The sequence below is a fragment of the Paramisgurnus dabryanus genome, chromosome 20 (genome assembly GCF_030506205.2).
Source record: "Paramisgurnus dabryanus chromosome 20, PD_genome_1.1, whole genome shotgun sequence".
NCBI classification, from domain to species: domain Eukaryota; kingdom Metazoa; phylum Chordata; class Actinopteri; order Cypriniformes; family Cobitidae; genus Paramisgurnus; species Paramisgurnus dabryanus.
Window position 1 is genome coordinate 35,968,147 of NC_133356.1, and position 26,644 is coordinate 35,994,790.

At 37.6% G+C, this 26,644-nt stretch overlaps 1 protein-coding gene across 1 annotated transcript in view; it reads left to right on the plus strand.

Annotated features, from left to right (window-relative positions):
* wdr11 (WD repeat domain 11) overlaps positions 1-26,644 on the plus strand; it is a 347,647-nt gene that overhangs the window by 302,147 nt on the left and 18,856 nt on the right. Inside the window, exons 25-27 of the mRNA XM_073812844.1 lie at positions 15,433-15,598; positions 19,885-19,982; positions 26,062-26,207. Of these exons, the coding sequence (XP_073668945.1) occupies positions 15,433-15,598; positions 19,885-19,982; positions 26,062-26,207 (410 nt within the window). The remainder of the gene's footprint in view (positions 1-15,432; positions 15,599-19,884; positions 19,983-26,061; positions 26,208-26,644) is intronic.

The following is a 26,644-nucleotide window of genomic DNA, read 5'->3' on the forward strand; positions in this document are numbered from 1 at the left end:
CACAGGTTTTTAAAGTTGTGCAATTTTCGTGCACACTGTTTGAAATAAGTGTGTTAACTTTCAAATCTGAGAGTCCAGAGACGTATAAGAGGTCCAAATTTGATTATAAGCTCTGGATAGTGACAGAGATAGTGATGTTTGGGTTTAAGGGAGAACTCTGGAAATATCTCCACTCTAGACTGGATGTATTCTTCAATGAGGACACCTAAATAAGCGACCTGATCAGCAGTAATGGCTGGAGAACACACATACACAACTATCTCTCTCAGGAGCAAAATCAACTTCCAGACACTGCTTTCACGTGGGCTTTTAATCCGGTCTCCAATCAGTACAGGAAGGACCCTCAACAGGCACCAATTTTGGACAGCATGCCCACCCAACTTCTTACTGTTTGGACAAAACTCAGGAGGTTTGTCATCTGCATCGTTTCCAAGATAAGTAAACTTCATTATGCATCGATTAAGTTCTTTAAATGTGAGGTGTTTCTCAGTGTTTACCAAGTGGTTAATGCATAATGCTAAGTCGCAGGAAACAATGCCCTCAAAAAGGTCATGTCCTAAACATGGTGGGAGACCAGGCTGGCAGACATGAAAGTATTGCAGTTGATTGAATACAGAGTCACATTTTATTCCACACACTGATTCTGCATTGCTTTCTCTTAGGTCATCAATGTGCTGCTGATATGACTGCTTTGTTCTTTTTAATCCAGCTGACATTGGACTAGACTCAAATGTTTGTCTATCTATGTCACAAAATCTACAAAAAAAAGTGCTCTTGCTGAAGTTTTCCTGGAAGCCACCGATGCCGTGTGACCCCAGATTGTCTCCTGCTATTGCACACAAAGCTGCTTTAAAAGCTTCACCATCTTTCAGTACAATGCCATGCTCCTCTAGAAATTTAAGGTCATTAATCAATTGATTAAAAACTCTTTCCTGTCCAAAATGTCTGAAATCTTGTTCCCTGCAGAGCAGTACAAGCTGCATATGGTCAATATTAGATCTGTTGTATGGCAAAATATTACCAAGTGTTAAATATACTGCCAAAATCTTGTGTTTTTTTCGGCCTGACCCTAAAGGATTTACAACCTCGAATGCATCTTGATAGAGAATCAAGGCTAGAGATGATTTGTGTGTTTTAAATAAGGTACTATTGGTGATATTATCTCCATCCCAAATGTCCTCATACAAATCAGTGGTTGGTAGGCGAGAATGAGATTGTTCATATTGCTTTTTAAAAGCCTCTGATTCAAAAAGGGCTTTGAGTGTTTCCTTTACAGACACGTACTGCGCAAAGCATTCTTTCCCCGAGTCATTAGTACCCAAATACACAGACACTGGCTCGACATAATTAAACGAGTTCTTAAACACTGTCTTGCGACATTGATCTGTACGCAACACAGAATTGCCTGCCTTAAGTATATCATTTTTTTTTAGTTCCTCAGTTATATTTCTTATTGTGTCACTAGACACCCCAAGTTCAGACAATCTGTCTATGAGTTTTGAGAATACATATGTCTGGGCCAGATCATGAATTCCTTGGACTTCCTCAATGATGGTCTGAATAACAGATGAAGGTAAAAGAAGCTTTGCTTGCAGTTTTAAGTAAAACAAAGTCAAATTCTTTAGAAACAAATCCTCATCTACACTCTCGAGGTCTACAAAGACCTCACCTGGCTCAGGCCCCTCACTGTCATCAAGAGATGTACAGGGCTGACACTCATGTTGTGATGGGTTTGCAAAAACAGTTTCATGTAGATGTTCAGGTTTACTGTTTTTGTGTATTCTTGAGAAATGAGATGCAAATGTGGATTTAACCCTAAATGTCCTCTCACAGCTCTTAAAAGGGCATTTTATCTCCCTGCCTTCATCTATATGGTCTTTTAAATGTCTAATGAAGTCCTTCAGGGTTGTACATGTGAAATGACAAACTTCAATTTGGCAAGTCAATGTGGTGTCTGTTTGGTCAAATATGACACTTCTATGATACCTCTGATACCCTCTATGGTCTCTGTATAGATGAGACTTGAATGCTGAAAATTTTTTGAATGCACGGGAGCAGTCAGGTACACCACATGTAAAGGAACAGTTTGGAACATTACTGTGTACTTTCATATGCTGAGTAAAGCCTATAATAGTATTGCTCTCATGCTGACACAACTTACAGTGATACATGTCTAAAAATACTTTATCAGTAGCAAAGTCAACAGTGAAGTATAGCATCCATCCATGAACAAAGTGGGTTTTCAGTAGGTTTTTCACCTTTTCTCATTTGTCTCACACCACCAGTCCTATGCAGTAAGCTGTTGTGACCTCTGCTGCCACGTGCCTGAAAAAAGAATGTTAAACTTAATTACACTCCAAACAAACAAAATTTCACGTTTAAAATAACACTGCAAGCAAATAACTATACTTACGTGTGAAAAGTGAACTACAAAATTAATTACATATGACTATGTTGGCTAATGTTATGAAATATTTCTAGTCGAAATAACAGGCAATAACAGGCATCAAATTGCTTCACATTAACTTAAGCATGACACAAGTAATGTGTTAAACACTACCTCAAGTAAGGAAAATAAACTGACGAAATAAAATAGAATAAAAAAACGCAGCATCCAACCATGTAAACCATGCAAATACGCATTTATCGTGTACCCAAGATCGTTTTCTTTCACAAGCAATTCCGTCTAAATATCACGTTCGTTTAACAGCAATCCTCTAAAAATACTTTAACAAAACTTAAAAAATAAGTTAAAATGCCATATATGATGTTTTTGTTGGTGCTTTTTGTTAGTCTCACCAACCTGAAGTTCACTCGATATGGCGCGACGCTCTTTGCTGTCTCGTGCTGAAACACACATTAGGCTTGATCGACTTCATGCGGCGCTGCAAGACCGACAGCAAGATGACGTCAAAGTACCGCGAGAACAATTCGAGAAATAATACGTGTAAGTGTAAATTCGTCTCGCTCTCGCGGTGCTTTGACGTCATTCGGCTGCAGCGACGCATGGATTCGAACTTAACAACGTTTAACAAGGCGTAACATACAAAAATAACATACTAAGCAAGCACCATTACACACTACTACACAAGAAAATTGAACTAAAACAGAAATGTAATTACATCTTACAATATCCTAACGTTACAGTTATGAAATGTTTCTGGTCGAAATATCAGGCAATCACACTTCACAGGCACCAAACTGCTGCACATTAAACTCAGATATAACGCGAGTATTGTATGTTAAACACCTTAACGTGCCCTTAGTAAGAAGTTACTTATACGTTGGCAAAATAAACTAGAAATTCGCACCATCCAAATATCTTATTTTCTAAACTGGCAGCAAATAACGTGCGCATTTATTTATAATAATTTTCTTTTACAAGCACTTCAATGTCGTGTTCAATTAAAAACACCTTAGCACGCATCCATGATAAAATGCACAGCATGTACAATGTTTTTAAATGTTTTTTACCTTTAAGTTCGTTTAAGATTCACCACCTTGCAGTCCAGCCGTTACGAGATCTAACGCGCTTTTTGCTGCCTCGCTCCTGCCTGAAACAAACATCTTAAAGTTAATGACACATGACTACCAAATGTAACATTTAAAATAATGTAAACAATTGACTTTTATATTTTGCTACATGTCTTAATGACACACTGTTGTGAAATACAAATTAATTAACATCTGTTATTTTTGAAATAGCGGTCGCTTATACCAGATATCAATATTTATTTAAATGACCATACTGTAATAGCGTATTTTAGTTTAATATTTTACTATATTTTAATGATTTACGTGAACTTACCAACAATTCTGAATGATGACTCTTCAGTGTTCCTGTCCATTTCAAACATAAATACACCCACGCAATCCCATGATGCCATTTCACAATGAATTACTGTAAAAACACTAGATATACAGTGGCAACACCTCCTGCCTGTAAATTCAATTACAGTTTAAATGAAAATATACTGTTAACAGCTGTAATACTTTGTTTTACCCATAATGCATTGTGAACTACAGTAAAAATCTGTAAAATGTTAAAACAGGAATTTCCTGTAAAATTTAGCTGTAGAAACTACAGCAATTTGTTACAGTGCAGACATAAGCTACTTTAGCTTTTAACAAATCAGTAAGCAGGGATACCACAGTAGAAACATTTCTACAAAATCCTCGATAGTAGCCTACTAAACCCAAAAATCGCACCAACTCCTCCTTAGTAGCAGGAGTAGGGAAACGGTCAATAGCTTCGACCTTTGCTCGAACTGGACGCACACAGCCCTGTCCAACAACCTTGCCCAATTAAGTCACAGTGGCTTTAGCAAACTCACACTTAGCCAGGTTTACTGTGAGGTTAGCTTTTTGAAAACGTGACAACAGATCTGCTATGCAAACCAAGTGCTTCTCCCAAGTGTCACTGAACACTACCATGTCATCCTAGTTAACTGCAACTTCCTGCAACCCAGAAACAACCATATTCATCAAGTGTTGAAAGGTTGCAGGCACGTTTATAAGGCCAAAACTCATGACGTTATAGGAAAATAGTCCTTCAGATGTAATAAAGGCAGACATTTCTTGAGATCTCTGGGACAAGGGGACCTGCCAATAACCTTTTAGCAGATCGAATTTGCTTACAAACCTGGCTGACCCCACCCATTCAACCCAATATGAGGAAGCATAAAGGAGTCTCGTTTAGTCACACTGTTTATCTTCCGATAATCTGTGCAAAAACGATAAGTTCTATCAGGTTTATTTTCAAGCAAGCAATGAGAGGCCCAACTAGAAAAAGATGGCCGTGCAATATTATTATCCAGCATATACTGAAACTCACTTTTGAGATGCGCAAGTTTATTTGGAGACACCTGATAAAAATGTTGACGAATGGGCACAGCATTCTCAACATCAATTATCATGCTCCAACCAGTGCATACGGGAAGGTACATCCCCAAACAAAGAGACAATGGTGGTCAATAAGAGCAACCAAATCAGCACATTAACATTCTGGCAAATGGGCCAACATGATATGCAAATTTTAAGAGTCTCAGAGTTTTTTTGTCGTCCCAGCAGTACTGTATCCTCTGGAAAAGAAACCCCCTCATCTATTTTCTCCAAAAAAAACAGGTGAAGTTCTTTCAACTACTAAGGCTGTTTTTACCTTAGTCTCAAAATTGGAATCTGGACAAGAACGGCAATAATATGGTTTTAATAAATGAATGACTGATGGAACCGTTCCAACACCCCCTGACTTTGAAGGTGATAAGCACTAGCTTTATTGTGCCTAATGTGCAACAACTTCAAAACCTGATAAAATAGGTGAGAGGTAAAGTTAGAACCATGATCACTTTGCAAAATCTTTAGAATTCGGAAAAAAGAAATAAATAGACTCAGCAGTAATGGTACGAAGATGATAAGCAGAAGGGTAGCGAGTCGACGCACACACAACAGTCAATTAATACGTACTACTTGATTTTGACCTCTGCAATGGGCCCACACAATCAACAACTAAATGCTCAAATGGTTGACTAACCACAGGAATGGGAAACAACGGAGAAGGCTTTACTTTTTGATTTGGCTTGCCTGTCAATTGACAAGTATGACATGTCTGACACATCCTTCTTCCATTTTGGCCAGAAAAAATGATGAAGGATTATTTCATAGGTTTTTTAACCCCCAAATGACCTGCAAGTTTGTCATGAGTAATTTTCAACACCAGAAAGTGATATTTTTCAGGTACTACTATTTGTATAATAGGATCACCACCAAAATCATTTCCATGTGGAACCCATTTTCTCACCAACACTCAATCCTGCAAAAAGTAACCATGAGTAACATGTCTAATGTCATCTGACGACATCACATCATCGAAAAGTTTCTGGCGAGAAACATCAAGTTGCTGTATCAAGTATGCGGTATCATAATCTTCACAATCAAATTGTGAAAGAGCTGCATAAGCTTCTTGAGCCCTGCCAATGAGTATGCATTGTATAAGTAATGTATGTTCCTTACTAGGCCATCCTCTAGCTTCCGCTCGTTCAAACAATGTAAAAAAGTGTCTGGGTCTCGTTCATTAAATTTAGGAACCAACCGCAAATTTCCAGCCGTGTCAAACACCTGGGAAGCACCCGAAAAAACGTCACTTGTGCCATTGTTTAGACTAGTGATTTCCAACCGGGGGTACGTGAAGAGTTTCCAGGGGGTACGTGAAAAGATTTAGATTTTGCTTTGATCTCATTAACTTTTAACAAAAATGTCTTTCTTTTGTCCAGTCATTGATTGATTTTTGTGAGGAAAGCATTGTAAAAAGCACTGCTTTAAATGTCATTTTAATCTTATCATTAATATTATTAGCCGTTGTGAGTAAATGCGCTGCATGATTCAAAACGCAATAACGATGTCCACCTCAAGAACGATCTGACTATTTTCAATGAACCTGAATAGTTTCTAAAGACAAAAAGTTTATTAACTATAATTAATGTTCAAATAATGATATTCATTCCCGCTGCTATTGCATTTTCAAATGACGCAAACAAACATTTGCATTGTTTTTAAAGTTGCTAACATATTTTTTTCCCGTATGATGTCTTTTGTATTTATAGTGAATGTCTCAACACATTTTGTTTCTCTATATGTGACCCGTCATGGAAACCAGTGACACAAGTCGGCAGCACAAGTTTCGAGATAATGAGAAACAAAGGGTTTTTTTTTCAAAATTTGTGATTTTCATTTTATTGCAGAATCTGTTAGTTGAGATCACGAAGAACCCTCTCCATGTTTGAGATAGCAGTTTTTGTGCATTTAAAAGTGTACAAAGTCTATGTACGGTTTCCATGTCGAGAAAGGTAATAAAAACATCATCAAAGTAGTCCATGTGACATCAGTGGGTCAGTTAGAATGTGTTGAAGCATTAAAAATACATTTTGGTCCAAAAATAGCAAGAATTACGACTTTATTCAGCATTGTCTTCTTTTCCGGCTCTGTTGTGAACCACGTGAAGTCACGTGACTGTAGTGACGTGGCTGTTCCTTAGACATGTTTGCTAAGTTTTTTAATTTTTTTTATTTACAGCGTTTGTCTCCCCAGACTGTAAACGAAGCTCGGGCGCACAAAACAAAAGAAAAATAAAAGAAGCTGGGGCGGAACAGATAATAGTCAGTCGCGTCACTGACTTTATGCGGCGCCAAAGTACCGGTATTTTGACGTCATCTGTCTCTCAGTTCTTGCAGCGCAGCATGAAGTCAAACACACACACACAAAGTCACACAGAGATCGTTGAATTCTTTATATAGTTGGCTACATGTTTTGTCCATCAATATTTTCCATGAAGTCATTGGCTGATGGAGGAACGAGCGAGCGATTGGTAACATCTCTAAAGGACGTCACGTTTTCGACGGCACTGTTTGGATTACCTAATATACTACCGCCCTATTTTAAATACAAACTTTGGAGGCGGGTTCATGTGTTTAACGGAAAGTAAATTACCGGAGTGTAATCTCATATACCCTTACATGTTACGATGTAAATAGTCCTTAGATTGTATATTATATTCTATTTCCAGACGTTCATGTAAAATCTGATGTAAACAATAGACTATATGTCTATATTATACGCATTTGTGGGAAAATGGTCATTGGATGATTCACACATCTGAAACACACTGGATTCGACTTGTGATCCCCACAAAGGTAAAAAGTTCTGTTTATTTTTCATCCAGACTTCCGTCACAAAAAACTACATATGATGCTCGAACATACTACATATGATGCTAGAACATCACTAATTTAAATTGAGATTTTAGTTGAGAATTTAGGGCTAGATTAACTAAAAAGGATGTGAGAGCTCAATTTCAAAATGACGGAGTGAAAAATTTGCGTGTGATTTACTACAAGTGTGCAAAAAAAAAAAAAAGGCACAAAGCAAATTTCCATAATGACCATTGCAATCTCCTAAGAGCAGTGAAAATTAGTACAGGGTCGCAAATAAGAGACCTCGGCAGGACATCGCAATGAAAATGCAAAGTAAAAGTACACTAAGAAGAACCGGAGGACGAAAGATAAAGGGTAAAAGAAGTTTTGAAACACCTGATTTGACTTCTCCTCGTGACTTCTCCTCCTCTTTTTTCCAGCAAATTAAACATAGCATGGATTGGCAAACGATATTTTTAAAAAAAAGGGTATGTTCCTCTGGCAAAAAGTAATACTCTCCTCTAGAGCCCGACCGATATGCATTTTTTTTTTTGTGCCGATACAGATATTTGGGAGTAAAAAAGACATATAACGATATATCGGCTGATATTCTTTATGTGTATATTATAGTACAGTACACATATACAACAGTATATTATACTACAGTAGGCTACTGTAAATATAATACATTAACAGAATTTACTATATATAAATACTTTTTTTGCAATTATCACTCACAAATGTGATGACAAAGATATGATATATAGGCAGGTGTGTTTAACAAGTTAACAATAAACTTTATTATTGACAATGATTCTGATATAAGTGCACAAAACAGCACTTGACTTATTATTAACTTTAAAATACTAACAGAACAAAATATATATAATTTCAATCATTGTCAGTTTTGATGAGTATAATGTTATATTGGGCTTATTTTGAAAATTGAAACTTATACAGAATTCCTGCAGGGTCTTAAAGGGATAGTTCGGCCAAAAATTATATTAAACCCATGATTTACTCACCCCCAAGCTGTCCGAGTTGCATATGTCCATCGTTTTTCAGACAAACACATTTTCGGATATTTTAGAAAATGTTTTAGATCTTTCAGTTGATTAAATGTGAAGTTACGGGGTACACGACCTTTAAGTCCAAAAAAAGTGCGTCCATCCTTCACAAAATAAATCCAAACGGCTCCAGGATGATAAACAAAGGTCTTCTGAGGGTAATCCGCGCGGTGTTGTTGTAGAAATATCCATATTTAAAACTTTATAAACCGGTAGCGCCGCCATCTTAGTCGGGTCCGCATTCAGGATGAGAGCTTACGCAGCCTACGGAGCCGGCTCTGCTGCTGCTCTGTGCCCCCGATTCCGAATTTGTCATACGTCACTAAGAAAAGTGCATACACTACGCTAATACTCTCTCCTGAATACAGAGGAGTCTAAGATGGCGGCGCTACCGGAAGGTAGTTATTTTCGTTAATAAAGTTTTAAATATGGATATTTCTACAACAACACCCCGCGGATTACCCTAAGAAGACCTTTGTTTATCATCCTGGAGCCGTTTGGATTTATTTTGTGAAGGATGGATGCACATTTTTTGGACTTGAAGGTTGTGGACCCCGTAACTTCACCTTTAAACAACAACTTCACAACTGAAAGATCTAAAACATTTTCTAAAATATCCAAAAATGTGTTTGTCTGAAAAACGATGGACATATGCAACTCGGACAGCTTGGGGGTGAGTAAATCATGGGTTTAATATCATTTTTGGCCGAACTATCCCTTTAAAAAGTCTTAAGTCTAAAATTCAGAATGTTAAATTTAAGGCCTTAAAAAGTCTTAAAAACAGCCAGATTTTTATCCTAGGTCTTAAATTTAATTTACCCAAGTGTTAAATTTCTTACCTCCGTTCATTCCCGAAAAGCGTTGTCCGCAGAAAATAAAATAGTAATTTAAAATGCTGAAGAATTAACTTAATCAGTGTGATGGTGGGTCTTGAAAAAGAAACGTTCCGCACTTTGTCATAATCCACGCAAATCGTGCCATAAGCTATATTTAAGGTGTTGTGATCTGACTGTATACTGTGGGTTTGGCGAGAAACAATCCTTAAATTTAGTTTTGTATAAGCAAAATCTTTCGGGGTAACGTAATTTAACCAACTAGCCCGTGGTTTATCTAAGCATTTGCGAGGCTCTGAAACATAGAGGACCCAGAAGCGAAAAAAAAATCAACACTGCTTTATTGAAAATCAACTTAAACAGTCAGGCCGTCGAGTCACGAGCCACCAACAGCTTGTCAACTTTAATGTTACACAGTTTATATTTTAGACTTTAATATTGCTCTCTGCTGCAATGCACTCGAACTTAACGCGCTTCCCCTTCAGCTCTCCACAAACAGCAGCGACTGGCGGACGGAAAGCAAGAAAGTACCGTAATACACGGTAGCTTTCCAAAAAGCGCAATTGTCTTCTTTTAGGAACGATTCAAACTTTTTTAATGGGGCAAATGCTTCAGGAGTTACGGTTAAATGAATAGCGGTAGAATTAGAGGCCTTAACAAACCACGAACAGCCTTTAAATGGAAAATTTTGTTTTCTTAATGCACATTAATCCATTATTGTGTAATTAGAGAGGCAAATAAACATGATGGCGGTATATAGTGCATATTTATACATAAAACGTATGGATGGAGTGTTTTTGGCTCTGTGATTCTGTATTCAATTAACGTTAAAAGCAATAAATTAATTTATTAACTTGTATTAATAAAATGCATATATTAATGCTTTTAGGGATTAATAATAATTGAAAGTAATATTTTGTTCTTTGTATATTTATAAATCAAATAGGCACAAGATATATACACGGCACACAGTCAGTTGCACACAGGGGCGGAGTGGGACCCAAAAATCTACCGGGAAATTTCATAGACCACCAGCCCTCCATGGTCAAAAAAAAAATAAGCAAATGCTGAAATCTAAAATTACAATAAAATGACTGCACAACAACATGAAATACCAAGTGTAATAACTATTATTTAAAAGATCTTAAAGTCAACAGTTCCCTAGTTTTAGGTAAGATTAAGCTTACTATGGTTGCAAAGCAGTTGCTTATAAAATTATTAAGCCTGTTTGGAGAGAGATGTTTTATGTGACAAAATGTCAGTCATCGTGTGATAACGAAAATATAACGCAACTTACATGTTCTGAGCAGGTGTTGTCAGTGAACAGGCTGTAAACTGTTGGCTAAGTTACATATACTCGTGAAAAACTGATGCTGATTATCTGGGAAACATTCTCTAACAGCAGTCAAGTTGTCATTGTTTGTGTCAAAGTTGTGCATTTGTTGTAACATTAAAACAGGAGATCAGACTTAGGCTACTCTGTGCTGCTCAAAGTGATGCTCGGAGCTCCATTCCTCGATGGGTGTGCGAGGCTATGCTTTTTTATTGGTTGTTGCATTAAATATTACCCAGATACAACAGTCCTATTTTCTGATTGGCTATTGTGAAGCCTCTTTTGTTTCTTTTTTTTTGATTGGCTGATAGAACTCCAGGGGAGACGGGCTTGATAGAGAGACCGGTGCGGCCAGATACATTTTGAGCGCTGAAGCATATTAAATATATGATAAGTAGTTTTTAGTGTGGCTGGAGTGCACGACTAAAGACTGAAAGCACGGCTATTATCAGACCGGCCTTCGCGGCCTTAAAACACTACCGGCCCACCGGAAAAAGTCCCGACTCTCCCGATTGCCACTCCGCCCCTGGTTGCACATTATAAACATGCATAAACATTATGGGGTGGTTTCCCGGACAGGGATTAGCTTAAACCAGTACTAGGCCTTAGTTTAATTATAAAAATATAACTGTTTTAACAGTTATGAAATATAACTGTTATATAATATAACAATTATGAAATATAACTGTTTTAACAAACATGCCTTACAAAAAAAAACATTACTTGTGTGCATTTTGATGTATTTTAAGATATGCCAATTCAAGTTGTTTTCAGTTTGGACAGCTCTTACATTTATTTTAGTCTAGAACTAGTCTAATCCCTGTTTGGGAAACCGGCCCATAAGCTTACGTAATACACAGTGTGATGCATTTTAAAGCTTTCAAGTTGTATTAGGCAGTGTAAAACTGGGCACAAACCAGCAGCTGAACATACTAACTGATCATATATTAGTGGATTTTATATGTCAAAAAACATTGTTGATAGAATTTTATAAAGATACTACTTAGACATATTAGTGTGTTTATAGATATTGTAAATCAATGCATTTCTTGACTATTAACTCTTTCACCGCCAGCGTTTTTTTAAAAAGTTGCCAGCCAGCGCCAGCGTTTTTCATGATTTAGTAGATATCTCATCAATGGCGGTGAAAGAGTTAATTAAGAAAAATCACGGCCCCTTGCCTCTAACTCAATGTATTTCAATGGCTCACTATGAGCTTCCAGGAACTAACTGAAGTCTCTATGAATCATGTGACTGACAAACATTGTCCATTGTCAGAAGTCTCTTCATAAAGGAATTTGTTGGTGCCAACACTCGCGGTCTAATAGGATTAAAATAGCCAGTGTCTCAACACCCTCGGGCTCCGAAGTGATAATCCTTTTCAGTCCTTGCAGCCGGAGGTGACCCAAAAACTTTGTCTCCCAGAGTTCATAATTTTTCTCGTCCCCATCGAACAAAAGCCGCGACCAGCGACCGTTATGTTCTGACGATCTTCTCGCGTTACTCATGGTGCTACTTCAGCACACTATAAAACAAAAAACGCGGTGTATCTTGACTTACTCTGGGCCCATAACCTGTTAACAGAGTAGACGCAACGATGTGACTGACTTCAAACGCACAGCAGCAGTGCGCTCACTCAAGGTGATTTTATTAACACTCCAATCACATTTAGTACACACCCACATTAACACTCACAGGTGTCTGTGTAGAATCAATCAATCAAATAAGCAAAACAAAAACAAAACAAAAACATAATACAAGTTGAGAGCACACAGTTAACACACAGTACTATCCTTTACCCTCCTATCTCCAATTTCAAAAGCAAAGCTTCAGAAGGAAAACGAATGGAATCCTCAACTATCAAAGACATGCTTCTAGTTTACACATAGCCTACGATAAAAAAGAAAAGGTAAATGTGCATTTACAAAACCCAGCGGGAGGAATGAAAAGTCCCCTCTCCTTAACTTCAAAAAATTATTACAGTTCTTTTCATCATTCCAACACTTTCAGCCACTTTTGTGCACAAGTAACTTATGTGGGGTTTCCAAGAGATCTTTTCATACACCCAAAAATGTATTTTGTTGAACCTTTTCTATTAGAGTGTCATCAATAACCATTTTAACAGGTATATTACATGTAAAATTACTAAACAGCATAGTTTTTGTCTTATTCAAATTCAATTACAGTATGTTAGTATTAAACCAGGTTTTTAACTTTACCAATTCCACAGTTACCAAGGCCAAAAGTTGTTCCAAGTTGTCATCAGTACATATAATATTAGTATCATTAGCAAAAAGAATACATTTCATTTCGTTGATAATTTACATATTTCATTAACATAAATTAGAAATAGTGTAGGCCCCAGTATTGACCCTTGCGGTACTCCACACGTTATATCCAAGAACCCTGATTTAAATTTAAAAATCTCAACAATCTGTCTCCTCTCGGTTAGATAGCTCTCCAACCATTTTTTTGCTATTCCCCTTTATGCTATAGTCCTCCAACTTTTTTATTAAAATCTGATGATCAATGGTATCAGAGGCCTTTTGGAGATCTATAAAGATTCCTAAAACAAATTTATTTATTTCAATACCATCTGTAATTTCTTCCAGTAAATCAATTAATGCATGTGGAGTACATCTATTCTCCCTGAACCCATATTGACAATCAGATAATATTTGGTGTTTATCAATAAAGCTCTGGAGGCTTTTGACGTATAAGGCAAAATTGCATAGATTATCGGAATCGATTTTCCTCGATTATGAACACGGTTTTGCCTAGCTTCTCGGTGAACTACGGCTCTGTGTAGTAAATGCCGCTCCACCTGAAAGCAGCTGATGGCAATTTAGTTCTAATCACGGAACCGGCTTTACTGATGAGACACGCATGAGAATTGCAGGCGATTTTTTGCACAGCCCTACTCATGTTGTCCTTTGATGTGATAGTATCTTAACCTACAAATTTCTTTATGAGCACGCTAATACTAGTATATAGCTGGAGTATTACAGTATGTGCTACACTGTTCTAATGAATACCTCCATGTACTCCATATTGGTAATATCCTGAAATTAAGTAGCCTACTATTTATTACATTACTTACTTAATAAGAAATGACTCTATGTAGTTTCAAATACGCCATCCTATAATGTATTTCAATACTGCCATGATTTGTTGTTCTCTTCTCTGTTTTCTTTGTTTCTATTGCTTGAAGCTGCTTTGGTGTGATGAACAATTGTTAAAAGCGTTATATAAATAAAATTGAATTGAATTTAACACCTTGCCAAAATCACAGAATTAATTAGTGGTATCTTTCACCTGAGATAAAATGTACGCCAGAAAATGTAAAATTCTTCATGCTTGTTTTGTTATGAACACAATAGTAACATAATAGTAACTAGGACTGATAACAGGGAAATTGAGAGTAAAAATTATGAAAGCGTAATGTCTGTGTTTCCATACTTTGACATTTGATGATATATAGACAGTAAATAAGAAAAACATGTCGTTATTTACACTGTGTTCTGCAGTCATCTAATGGGAGAGTATTTGACTCTGTATTCCATGCATTTGGGCCATTTCCTCCTTCCACGCTTCTGTAGTGGATAGCCCATTTTTTGCTTTTCTAGCATTTACTGCATATTTTAACCCTTCCCGATGACTATATGATGTTAAAATGCATCATTTCACACTGAGGACAACTGACGAACTCAACAGAAGTGCCTAAGTGTAAGCCTACTTTCCACAGCTCTGTGACTGTTTAATGGGATAGGGTGTTCAATAAGACATAAAAGATTATAATTGTTTACATGTTGTTTGCTTAAGCACATTGTATTTGACTTTTTATGATAAATTAATGTAGAAGAAAGGTCATTTCAAAGGGTTCACATACTTTTTCCTACCACTGTATTGTCAGCAAACTAAATATTTTGTTTGTGTAAAGTCCTCATAAACCACAAAACAACCTTTTGTGTGTTAGAACCTAATATATTGTCTGAATAATAAATATACAATATTTATTGATTTTACCTAAACATACCCTTCAGCAAATGTCTGGTTGTTGCCCAATATCTTACTATAATTGTTTGTTTGCCAAAAATTAAAATGTATTCATTACTTACTCATCCTTGTGTTATGTTAAACCGCCTTTTATCTTTCCATCATATGCTTGGCACTGTATTTGTGGATGTTAGACTTGCATGCATCTGCTCAGCCATGAAAACTCATTCAATGAAACCCCTGGCACAGTTTTGGTGCCAATATTAATGACAGACTTGAGCTATGGAAACAGCAGAGCTTTGGTGACTTTAAGACTCTTACTCCTCTCTGATCTGGTGGCCCTTCACTTCGTGGTTGAGTTGGTGCAGGAATAAAATTTCAGAACCACCCGACTCAATAATTAACCAGACCCTTTGCCACAGGTGTATAAAATCAAGCACCTAACCATACAATCTAAATCCAATCAGAATTAATAGCTGAAGTTTTGTTAAGATTTGTTAAAATTGTTGTTTCCGCAGACAGACCGCGCCGTGCAATTGCTTCTGGAGACAAGTGCCGATAACCCCAGCTACTACTGTGACTCACTTAAAGCCTGTCTGGTAACCACCATCACTTCCTCTGGCCCCTCTCAGAGCACCATTAAACTTGTGGCCACCAACATGATTGCCAACGGCAAACTGGCAGGTAGTGCTACATTGAACGAACATTTTTCACATGTTAGCCACATTCTTTTTTTCATGGAACACGGAAGATATTTTTTAGAATAATGACACTGTTGGTTTCCATACAATGAAATAATGCTAATATTCTCAGACCAATCAGTGATAATTGTCATTAATTTCTCATTACTGAAAGTTAAATTAGTAATTACTGCATTTTATATTTATTTGAATAACCCTGAATTTAAAGTGGGGATAATATATAAATGTCTAGCAAGAACAAGAAAGTAAATGTGAAAGGTCTTTGTAGTCCTTAAAATAGTATGCATTTTATTACTGCTTGACATTTGGAGCACATCTTAAGCCCTATTCGGACGGCCTTAGTTTTACGGGGGTAGGTGGAGTAATGTAATTTTACCACAGGACGTCTGTAATATTTATGGTCAATTCGCACAGGATTAGAAATATCAGTAAAACATTCAGAAGTGCGAGGGGTAACTCGATTACGCACCGTGTCAACTCCCTCATCATCACATGTGCAAACACGCAACACGGCGCTAATGAGAAAAACTTGAAATTGGACCAGAGAAGAAACACTCTGTTTAATTTCAGTGTCGGGAGAACGTCAGTATTTGAAAAAAAATGTGCAAAATGTACATGGAAACAGCTGGTCTATTCACACTGGATTAGTATTACCTGAGGTAATTTCTCTGGACCTTTTTTACAGAAGGTAAAAGTTGCCGTAATCTTTACTGACATTGTCTGTAATGATTACCGACATGGAGCATTCGGATGGGACTAAAATCACTGAGAAGCTTTGATAAAAAAATGGCTTTACCCCACCTCCCTATGTAAAACTAAAAATATTTTGGCAAAGGTAGTTTCTAAATCACTTGAAATGTTAATCAAATGTTAAAGAGTAACTGACTCCACCCACTGGCAACATTTGAAAAATGCAAAAAAGTTGGCAGACCTCAACGGAGATAGAGGGGATGAACCAAGCTCTTACCAAGGGTGTGGTGAGATCATAACAAGAGTGTGGTGAGCTTGAACCTGCTTACTTAGGTTTGTACCGCTTACATCATGCAGTACCGTAACATCCAACAGGAAAATTCAACTGCAGTAGCCACTGTTCAACCTGAAGAGGGCAGCACTCAGATGTTTTAACACCATATATTGTAGCATTGAAACACTTTACGCCGGTTTTACTCCGCAAGCGTGAGCAGCGTGTGTACGTAGTGTGAGCAGCGCGTCAGGAGAGCGTTTGCTGCGCGTGGCCATTGTGCCTTCACACCGGCTGCGTTTGTACCGCATACAGTGCAGTTTAATAACAGTATAAAAATCTCAAGTTCACATTACTTTATTTAACATGCCTTTATGAGCAAAACCTCTTCAAGACGCTTTTTGTTGGTCAGTGTAATTTATAAAACTGTGATTTGTTTAATCCAGGATTCCCTTCAACAGTTTAAGCATAAGATTTAGATTTACAGATGTATCTATTTCTCTGAAGATTATTAAGATAGATGAGGCAGTGCTGGGCAGAGAGTGAATGACAGCTTTGCTTTTGCTTTTCTTTAAAAATTGCTCAAAGTCATGACTGTTTAGCCCTTTTCACACAGACATTCCGTAAAATACACGGGACACACATCCTGGAATTTTACGGGACCACTTGATTTTTTGTTCATTCACACTGACATGATTACCCGGCATCTGATGGTCCCGGAAAGACATGTGACCTGTTGAAAGTCCCGCCTTCTCTTCTACGCAGCCTCTGAAGTTTGCAAATTATTTATTATTTCTCTCTCCAGAAACCACTCGCGTGCATTTTTTGTTTATGATAAGACTATGAAGGAGCGCGTGAACGCACAGTTCTATGCTGGTGAATGATCTCAGCTTCTGAGTGGATATTTGACATGCTCCCTGATCTCTGCTTTAATACAGTTTTCAGACATTTCTCATTGTGATTGTTTATATGCATTTAAAACTGGCTGAACAATATATCTTGTTGGGATGACGCGCGGGTATTTTTCGTTTATAATAGCTCAAATGAGCATGTGACGCGATATTCTTTTATAATGCTGAATGATCCGTTTCAACGCAGTAAGTAACGAGCTATTAACTTACCTGATATCTGCTTCAGTCCAGTTTGCTGACATTTCTCGTCGTGAATGTTGTAAATCCCTCATTTTAAAGAGTTGAACCAACTTCATGTTGCCATGACACGCGTGTCCTCACTACGGCACGTGCGTCATTGTTTAAGCGTCTCATTGATATTTTCCTGATAACTGCTTCAATCTAGTTTGCAACATTTCTCGTGGTGAATGTTTATATGCATGTTATCTCTCGTTGTAAGGAGCTGAACCATAACTTGTCTACTACGACACGCCCATTACGGCATTCTTTAGGCTTCTTGTTCACACATAGGGTTTTCCGTATATCTGACTAGGTCCTCTTTCCGGCAACGATCCCAGAAGATTAACGGGATGGGTTTGTGTTCACACTGACGCTTGTCTGGCAATTTTACGGGAAATTTTCTGGGACCAAAGGTCTGTGTGAATGGGGTTCAAGAAACACACTTGGCCTCACATTCATGATTTTATTGTAAAATTTCACTTTTTCGCGTCAATCCACGACTATTTAAAGCATAAACAATGCACTGTGACTTTAATTGAGCGTGAGTAGCGCAGCAAAAATAGATCCGAAACGATCGTAGCACTGCTGCTTCAGCGACAGTCCTGCCACGCGAGTACGCGCTGCTCACGCGTGCGGTGTACATGCTGTAACTTGTTAACATGGGCGCCAAAAATGTCAAAATGTCAAAAAAGTTACTCAAATCAATGAACAGCACTAGTAAAGCCCCATTAACTTAAAAAAGTTGGTTTAGGGTTTAGTTACTCTTTAAACACTTTGTTGTCATGCAAACAGTTTGTATTTATGCTCATAACTGATTTAATTGCATTTTTTATACATTAGTTAATAGAGCAATGAACATACACTACAAAAGATACTAACTTCAAAATTGATCTATTTGGTAACCATGGTAATTTCAGTTAAGCTGTGCTCACACTAGGATTTTGGGCCCAAATTTACCTAATTTTTCCTCTCCATAGAATCCATGAGAAAATAAGGTACACGGTAGGCCTGGCAAACTCGATTCCTTTTCAGGATCCGGGTTATTGTGAGTCACTCACTAAAGTGATCCGGGTTGTGTGAGTCACTTGAGTCAGTATTGGTAAATCGCCAAGGAAACTCAGTACAGACCCACTTGTAACCGGCTGATCCACGCGACGCGAGATTCTCCGAGGCGGAAACATTGCAGACTAGCAGACCATGGGACTCATGAGACTTCACTCGCTCTACAGATCCACTAACCGACTCCAGCTGATTCAGTGGATCTATAGAGCGAGTGAAGTCTCCTCAAAAGCAAATCCACAACAAAAGCCAACAAAAGAGACTCGTGACTCATGAGTTAATTTAAAGATCCGGGTGAAAGATCCGAGTGAGTCACGACTCAAACAGGTCTAGTCCACGGGCCCTTATTCAACAGTGCGTAGAAATGTTCTATATTTTGCCCTACAAATGAAATGTAGTACTGTATGTGCGTGTGTACAAAAAAAAATTGGTATTTATCAAACGTGTATATGTGGTTCGTACGAACATCAGTAAGTAATACTTGATGATAAATCCCATGTGTTTTTAGCACCATGCTCATGCACGTTCATGGTCATTTGCATTCCGAAACGCCTCCAATAAACCATATATGGTGACAACACCTCCCTTTATAAGTCACATGGTTGTTCTTTTTCCCTCAACGCAATAATGGCAAAGAGAGCGAAAAAGAGGAGCTTTACCAACACAGAAATTGAGTTACTGGTGGATGAGGTTAAATCCTAATAACAAATACTGTTTGTTTCACTTAGGGATGACAAGAAAAGCGTGCTCCGAGGTTATATTTACACACATTTCTACGTATAAGTGCAATTTGATAAATTCCACACTTTGCGTTCATACGCAAACTTTAAGCACACTTCTGTTCATATGCACGCTTGACTAAACATGTTTGATATTTAGGATTTAAAATCAAGTTATTACGTATGTAATTTTACAATAGCCAATGAGAGACGGAGGTTAATGACATACTTTTTAAAATATTAACTGTACAGGTTAGGTAGACAACGGAGACAGAAAAACGGCTTGTAATAGTGCCAGCAGCTGACACCCCACATCCAGTCTGTTCTAGACAAATGTTTTTGACGAGATGCTTTTCATATTTTTGGTTCCCCACTGATTGTCTGTGCATCTGTCTCTTAGAGGGTGTGCAGTTGCTGTGCCTGATTGACAAAGCTGCAGATGCTTGTCGTTATCTGCAGACATATGGAGAGTGGAACCGCGCTGCTTGGCTGGCAAAGGTACCTCACACAGAAGGCTTCAACCTAAGGCTGTATGATATGCTAAATATTCACTGTATATTTGCAGTGAATTCACTGGATATATAAAATCTAATCTCATATACAGTCATGTGAAAAAAAATAGGACACCCCATTACATTTTCTGTTCTTTATTAAGAAATATTTACATATCACTGGATTTCATCTTGTTTTTATTTTTTGTCTGGAAAAGAAAGTGATTTAGTTGCAGGTAAACCAGAAAAACTGACATAGTTTTACTTATTTAACAAAAGATTAACAAAAATGTGAATTGTCACAGAGGAAAAAGTTAGGACACCCTGCCCTCTAATAGCGAGTGTTACCCCCTTTGGCAGAAATTACTTCAGTGAGACGCTACTTGTAGCCATCTACCAGTCTCTGACATTGGTCTGAGGAAAGTTTGCTCCACTCCTCAATGCCATTTTTTAGCTGTGAGATATTTGATGGGTTTCTTGCATGTACAGCCTGTTTCAAGTCAGCCCACAGCATCTCAATGAGATTCAGATCTGGGCTTTGGCTCGGCCGTGGCCAGTTGCATAAACATAGCCGTGACATTAATAGGCTTTTCACACCTGAAATTGTTAACCCTGGGTTATTCTAAAACCAGGGTTAACGGAATCCTGGGATATTTTTTTCATGTTTCACACTGTTCAAACTTAACCAGGGGTTAAGAGGTAACCCTGGGTATTCATAATTTGACGTTTCACACTGTGCATTCCTAAACCCTGGTCAGGAGTCTCCAACCCAGCTCCAACACACCTGTCTGTAATTATCAAGCAACCCTGAACACCTTGATTAGCTACTTCAGCTGTGTTTAATTAGGGTCATAACATTCTAACCCTGCTTCGTTTCACACTGCATGCGTTTGGCACCGCAATGCGGGGTTAACACCACAAATGCGGTGCTAACCCTGCTCCGGAGCAGGGTTTCATAACCCTGGGTAAAAAGCGGTGCTAACACCGCTTTCAAATTACAGGTGTGAAACGCTCCTTAACCCAGGGTTAAAAGCGGGGTTTAGAATGAAGATAACCCAGGGTTAAGCGCAGTGTGAAAACCCCTTAAGACTCCGTCTTAAGAATGATTCTTACTAACTAGCAATTAGTTAGGGCTAATCAGTCTTATTATTTGGATTTAAATTAGACCAATCTACCTTTCTATGTAACATACTTAAAACAGTTATGATCCGTCTTGAAGAAAAAAAATCATGACTAACTTTTAAGACTAGTCTTAAAGTTTTATGCAACCGGTACTCTCCCTTTTGTTTTAAGCCAGTTCTTGGTGGATTTTACTGGTATGTTTTGGGTCATTGTCCTGTTGCAGGATCCAGTTACGCTTCAGCTTAATTTTATTTTTTACAAATGCTCTAACATGTTCCTCAAGCAACCCCTGATACACAGTAGAATTCATGATGGTGAGCAGGCCAGGTCCTGCTGCAACAAAAAAAAAAAAAACCAGGACACTTCCACCTCCATGTTTTTCAGTTGGTATGAGGTTCTTTTCCTGGAATGCTGTATTTGGTTTATGTCAAACATGTCCTCTGTTGTGGTGTCCAAATAATTCAGTTTTAGACTCATCTGTCCAAAGAACATTATTCCAGAAGTCATGGTCTTTGTCTACATTCTCTCTTGCATGCTTCAGTCTGGCCTTTATGTTTTTTCTTATAGAGCAGGGTTTCCTCCTTGCACACCTACAATGAAAGTTAAACTTGTGTAGTCTCTTTCTAAATTGTAGAGGCATGCAATTTCACATCAACAATAGTAAGAGCCTGCTGTAGGTCCTGTGATGAAATTTTAGGGTTTTTGGTGACCTCTTTTAGCATCTTGCTGTCTGCTCTCGGGGTGAACTTGCTTGGACGGCCAGACCTGGGCACGTTGACAGTTGCTTTGAATGTCCTCCACTTGTAGACTATTTTACGGACAGTGGAATAACTGATTTCAAAGTCTTTGGAGATCTTTTTAAATCCCTTTCCAGACTCATAAGCTTCTATAATCTTCTGTCTGAAGGCCTCGGATAGCTCTTTTTATCTCAATATGGTGTCCACTCTCACTTCAACAGCCAAGAGCACACCAAACCAAATGTAGTAGATTTAAATAGGGCAAGCCTCCTCGTATCAATGTTCTAATCATGTGTACCTGTTATGATACACCTATGTGTGATTTTAGCCAATATACGTGGGAATAATTGTTGGGATGTCCTAACTTTTTCCTTCGTGACAATTCACATTTTTGTCAATCTTTTGTTTAATGAGTAAAACTCATTACCTGCAATTTAATCACTTTCTTTTACAGACAAAAATAAAAACAAGATGAAAACCAGTGATATGTAAATATTTCTTAATAAAGAACAGAAAATGTAATGGTGTGTCCTAATTTGTTCACATGACTGTAATTGTAACTACAGAGCTGCAAGCAGCAATTACAGGGTCAAGCCCAACAGTGGCCCAAATTGAAATCTTTGGGGCATGTCAGATGATCAGCTTTTGAAAATCAAGTTTAAAAACACAGGGAAAGGCACTTAGAAAGAAATAAACTTGTGTATAACTTTTGACCACTGGGTCTGTCACCAGTTTTTATGAGGAAGAAAAGATGTGCTAGTGATGATACATACTAAGTTTTGTGCCAATTCTCATAAGTGTCGCATATATAGGCCTTAGAATTCGCTGTATACCAGAACCATTTGATCAACCAAAAAAGCTTTTATTAACTTTTTGTCAGGACTGTGTTCAGATGCTTAAAACCAAATTTTGGGTAAATCTGACAACTTTTGTATGAGGAGTTCGAAAAATTATGTTTTGTAAATAATTCAATATGGCAGACAGGAAGTGTGGTGGAATACATTTTTCTACATATAATTACATATAAACTAAATTATACTTAATTTTACATAAATAAGCCATTTTCAGTGCTGGGCAGTAGCTTCACTACAAGTAGCGAAGCTAGTAGTTTAACTACATTTTTCAGTAGCTTGGCGGTAGCTTAGCTGCTTTCTAAATCAAATAGCTTTTCAGTAGCTACGCTCATTTTTTGACCAAGTAGTGAGGTAGCTTCCACACAAGCTACAATTTTCCAAACATTTCTGAAGTCGTCCTGAATTTGAGAATAAGCCCGTCATTTGAATCGACACAGGACGTCGTTTGTTCCGTATTTTCGAGTTGTGCAGCCTTCATTCATACAAAACATTACCACTCGCATTCTGTGAAGACTTGTACTCTACCTCTGATTGGGTTATGTCACCAAGCCAAGCTAATATAAAAACATGTAATAAATATTACAATTGAAATTATTAATAGAATGTGCTTTGGCAGGCACCTCACAGACTCTGTGCAGGCTACCTGCTGCCTGCGGACCCACGTTGGAGACCCTTGTGTTAAGATATGTCAGGGCCAGGTGTTTTTGAATAAAGGCAGTTCAAACATGCATTTTACTCTGGGAGTAGGATAAGTCCAGCAAACAGCCCCAGAATGTGAAGTACCTAGGCCTACATTATGCTTGTATAGCCTATAATTACCAAAGTGATAAATTGAAACTGAATAAATAATTACATAATAAAACTGGTTAAAAATAAAAAAGTAGCTTGGATGTAGCAAGCTACTATTGATGTAGCTTAGCTTGCTACATTTCCCAGGGGGGTAGCTTCAGTGTAGTGAAGCTTCATTTAATGTGAAGTAACTGGTAGCTTAGCTAACTACATTGTCCAAGTAGTTTGCCCAGCACTGGCCATTTTAATGTTTGTATGCCTTCCTTATGTACACTTGATTCCAGTGGCGGCTGGTACTAAAACTATTTGTGGGGGCGCAAATAAACTTAAAATCAAACTTTAACTGTATGACTGTAAAAAGCCATTTATCAGGTGATGAATATCATACTGCTTAGCTAAAACGCTAAAAATGTTACAGTTGAAGTCAACTCTTAAAGCATGAAATAAATGTACTATGAATCTGTGTATTTGTGTTTAATATGGGTTTACAGTATATCAGTAATGAACTAATCAATGTAATCATTCACACGCACACACACACACACGCACACACGCACACACACACACACACACGCACACACACGCAAGCACACACACACAAACACACCAGAGGTTGCATTAGATGTTTTCACAAAAATTCTGCCATCAATTATTTTCCATCATTTCATGTTTTACTGATAATAATTGTTTTTGTTCACATGTTTATTTCTAATCATGAACTTACAAGACAAGCATAGTAGCAAGTTAAAATATGTTTGTTTATTTTTTGTGAAGAGAACAGATAAGCAGAGGCTGTGCATCATTTTACATGTACAACATCATATGAAGCAGATAAATGTATGATCTCGCATTGACAGACAGCTGAGGCAAAAAAACACGCAAACTTTGTGCTGAACAGACAAATATGATCTAATCACAAAATACGATTGCGATTAAAATGGCAACAAATGTGTAAAAATATGAAAATTTTTGCCAGAGGCAATCACAACCGTGATAATATAGAGCAATATCACACGACTCCGAGAGCGAAATTGCTTTTATACAAAAGTTCAACGGCACATTGTGTCTGTTTACCGATTAGTGTAACTACGTCTACACAACTGAAAGTGTGCTTTAATTCTGATGTAAAACTGTTGGGTTTTTTTGTGATGTTATTCACTTTTTACTGCAAAGTTTTCTCATATGTTTTTACGCTTTTTCTAACCTACATAGACACTTGTTTAGGGTGCGCCTCAGACACCACACAAACATGACACACACAACTAACTCTGTTTTAATTTTTATTTTTTTTAAATAAATGATAACATGACTAACAGTGAAATATTACAACTAATTGATTATATTTTCTATTAACTGGCAGTATATATTTAACTTTTTGGTGTAACATGCTAAAATAGCTTTCTTCTCTGGTCAACTTTGGGGGGCGGCGCCCCCTCTTGACCAGCCGCCACTGCTTGATTCTTAATACTGAGGGATGTTACGTGGACTATCAACAACAGTTTTTATGTTTTGTGATAGTCCAGTATTTGTTCTGAGCCATTAAACTGCCCATTGTTGTTCAGAAATTCGTCCAGGTCCTGCACATTTTTTGCTTTTTAGCATCTACATATTTGACGCTTTTTAATTATTATACAGTGTTATATGATGTCAAGATCCTTTTTTTTTTGCACACTGAGGACAATTGAAAGACTCATAAACAAATATTTCAACATTGTTTTGTCTTAAGATGAACAGCAGTAATGTTTTCTGTAAGATTCTTTTTGTAAAAACTACTTAAATTTCCTAATTTAACGAAGGCCTAGTCCTGGATTAATCTAAACCCTGTCTGGGAAACTGCCCCATTATGTGTTGTTTAAACTTTTCCCCTGCCATTGATGAGACAACTCGTCAATTAAGAGAAAACACTTCCCTGCCAATGACAATAATTTCCGCAATTTATACAACCCGGAAGCAGCGCCTCACTTGAAAGAGAAAGAACTCTGTGTATGTTATAAAGATTCATCTGCATCTGATCTCTATCAAAAGTCCTTCGCAAAAATGTAATTATCTCCGCTTTTTGCGGAGTGTACCGTTTTAAGAGTGTACCATATTGAATTGCATAGCATTATATTTTTGTTTCATTGCGCTGGACTGCACGGCAACATAGGGGTGAATCGCATTGATAGCTGCTTCATATGTATCTTTGATTTATCGCATCGTAGGTTATGCACTGAGATGCGTGTTGCATCGGACTCAGTTATGGAGATGCATTGCAAATCACTAATACACAGATTATTTACTGTTTTTGGATCCATAGATGCTATAGTGTTTTATAAGGTGGGTAAGAGCACCACCTAGCAGAAAGCGTTTTCTCTTAATTTATGAGATAACTCGTCAATCGCAGGGAAAGAGTTGAGAGCCATATAAACTTTTGAATGGAATAATCAGCCAAAATTATTTTATTTTTTATTTCAACATTTATTAACTTTTTTTGTTCATTAAGCAATGCCTTTCAGAAGTTATTTACATGTTTTCCAGATGACAATCTTTTTACATAAAATAATGTACTCAGTAATGTATCAAACTATCTTGATCTCTGTCTCAGGTACGTCTGAACCCAGCAGAGAGTTCAGATGTGCTGAAGCGCTGGGCAGAGCATCTGTGTTCTCCTCAGGTCAATCAGAAGTCGAAGGCCATCCTGGTCCTGTTATCGCTGGGATGCTTTTATAAAGTGGGCGAGATTCTTCACAGGTTTGCCTTCTCTCTCTCTCTCTCTCTCTCTCTCTCTCTCTCTCTCTCTCTCTCTCTCTCTCTCTCTCTCTCTCTCTCTCTCTCTCTCTCTCTTTCTTTCATTCATTTACTGTAGACATTTATCCCTTTTTTGTTTACTGTTTTATATCCTGCAGCTCTTTGTAACTTCTGGTTAAATTCTGTAGTTAGAAACTTACTTTCATGTTGTTTGAAACCCATATCGCAAATGTTTATCGATTCCAACAAAATATTCCTACAATCCCCCACAAATGTTTCTTTGAACACAAATTCTCTTCTGACGGGAAATTAATGAACTCCTCTAGCAAAGTCATTTTTCACAAACTCCCAACAAAACACAGTGACCGGTAAATAAGACGCAATGTCATTAACAAACATCAGACACGATAAGATACAATCCGACTCATAACCAAAATCTC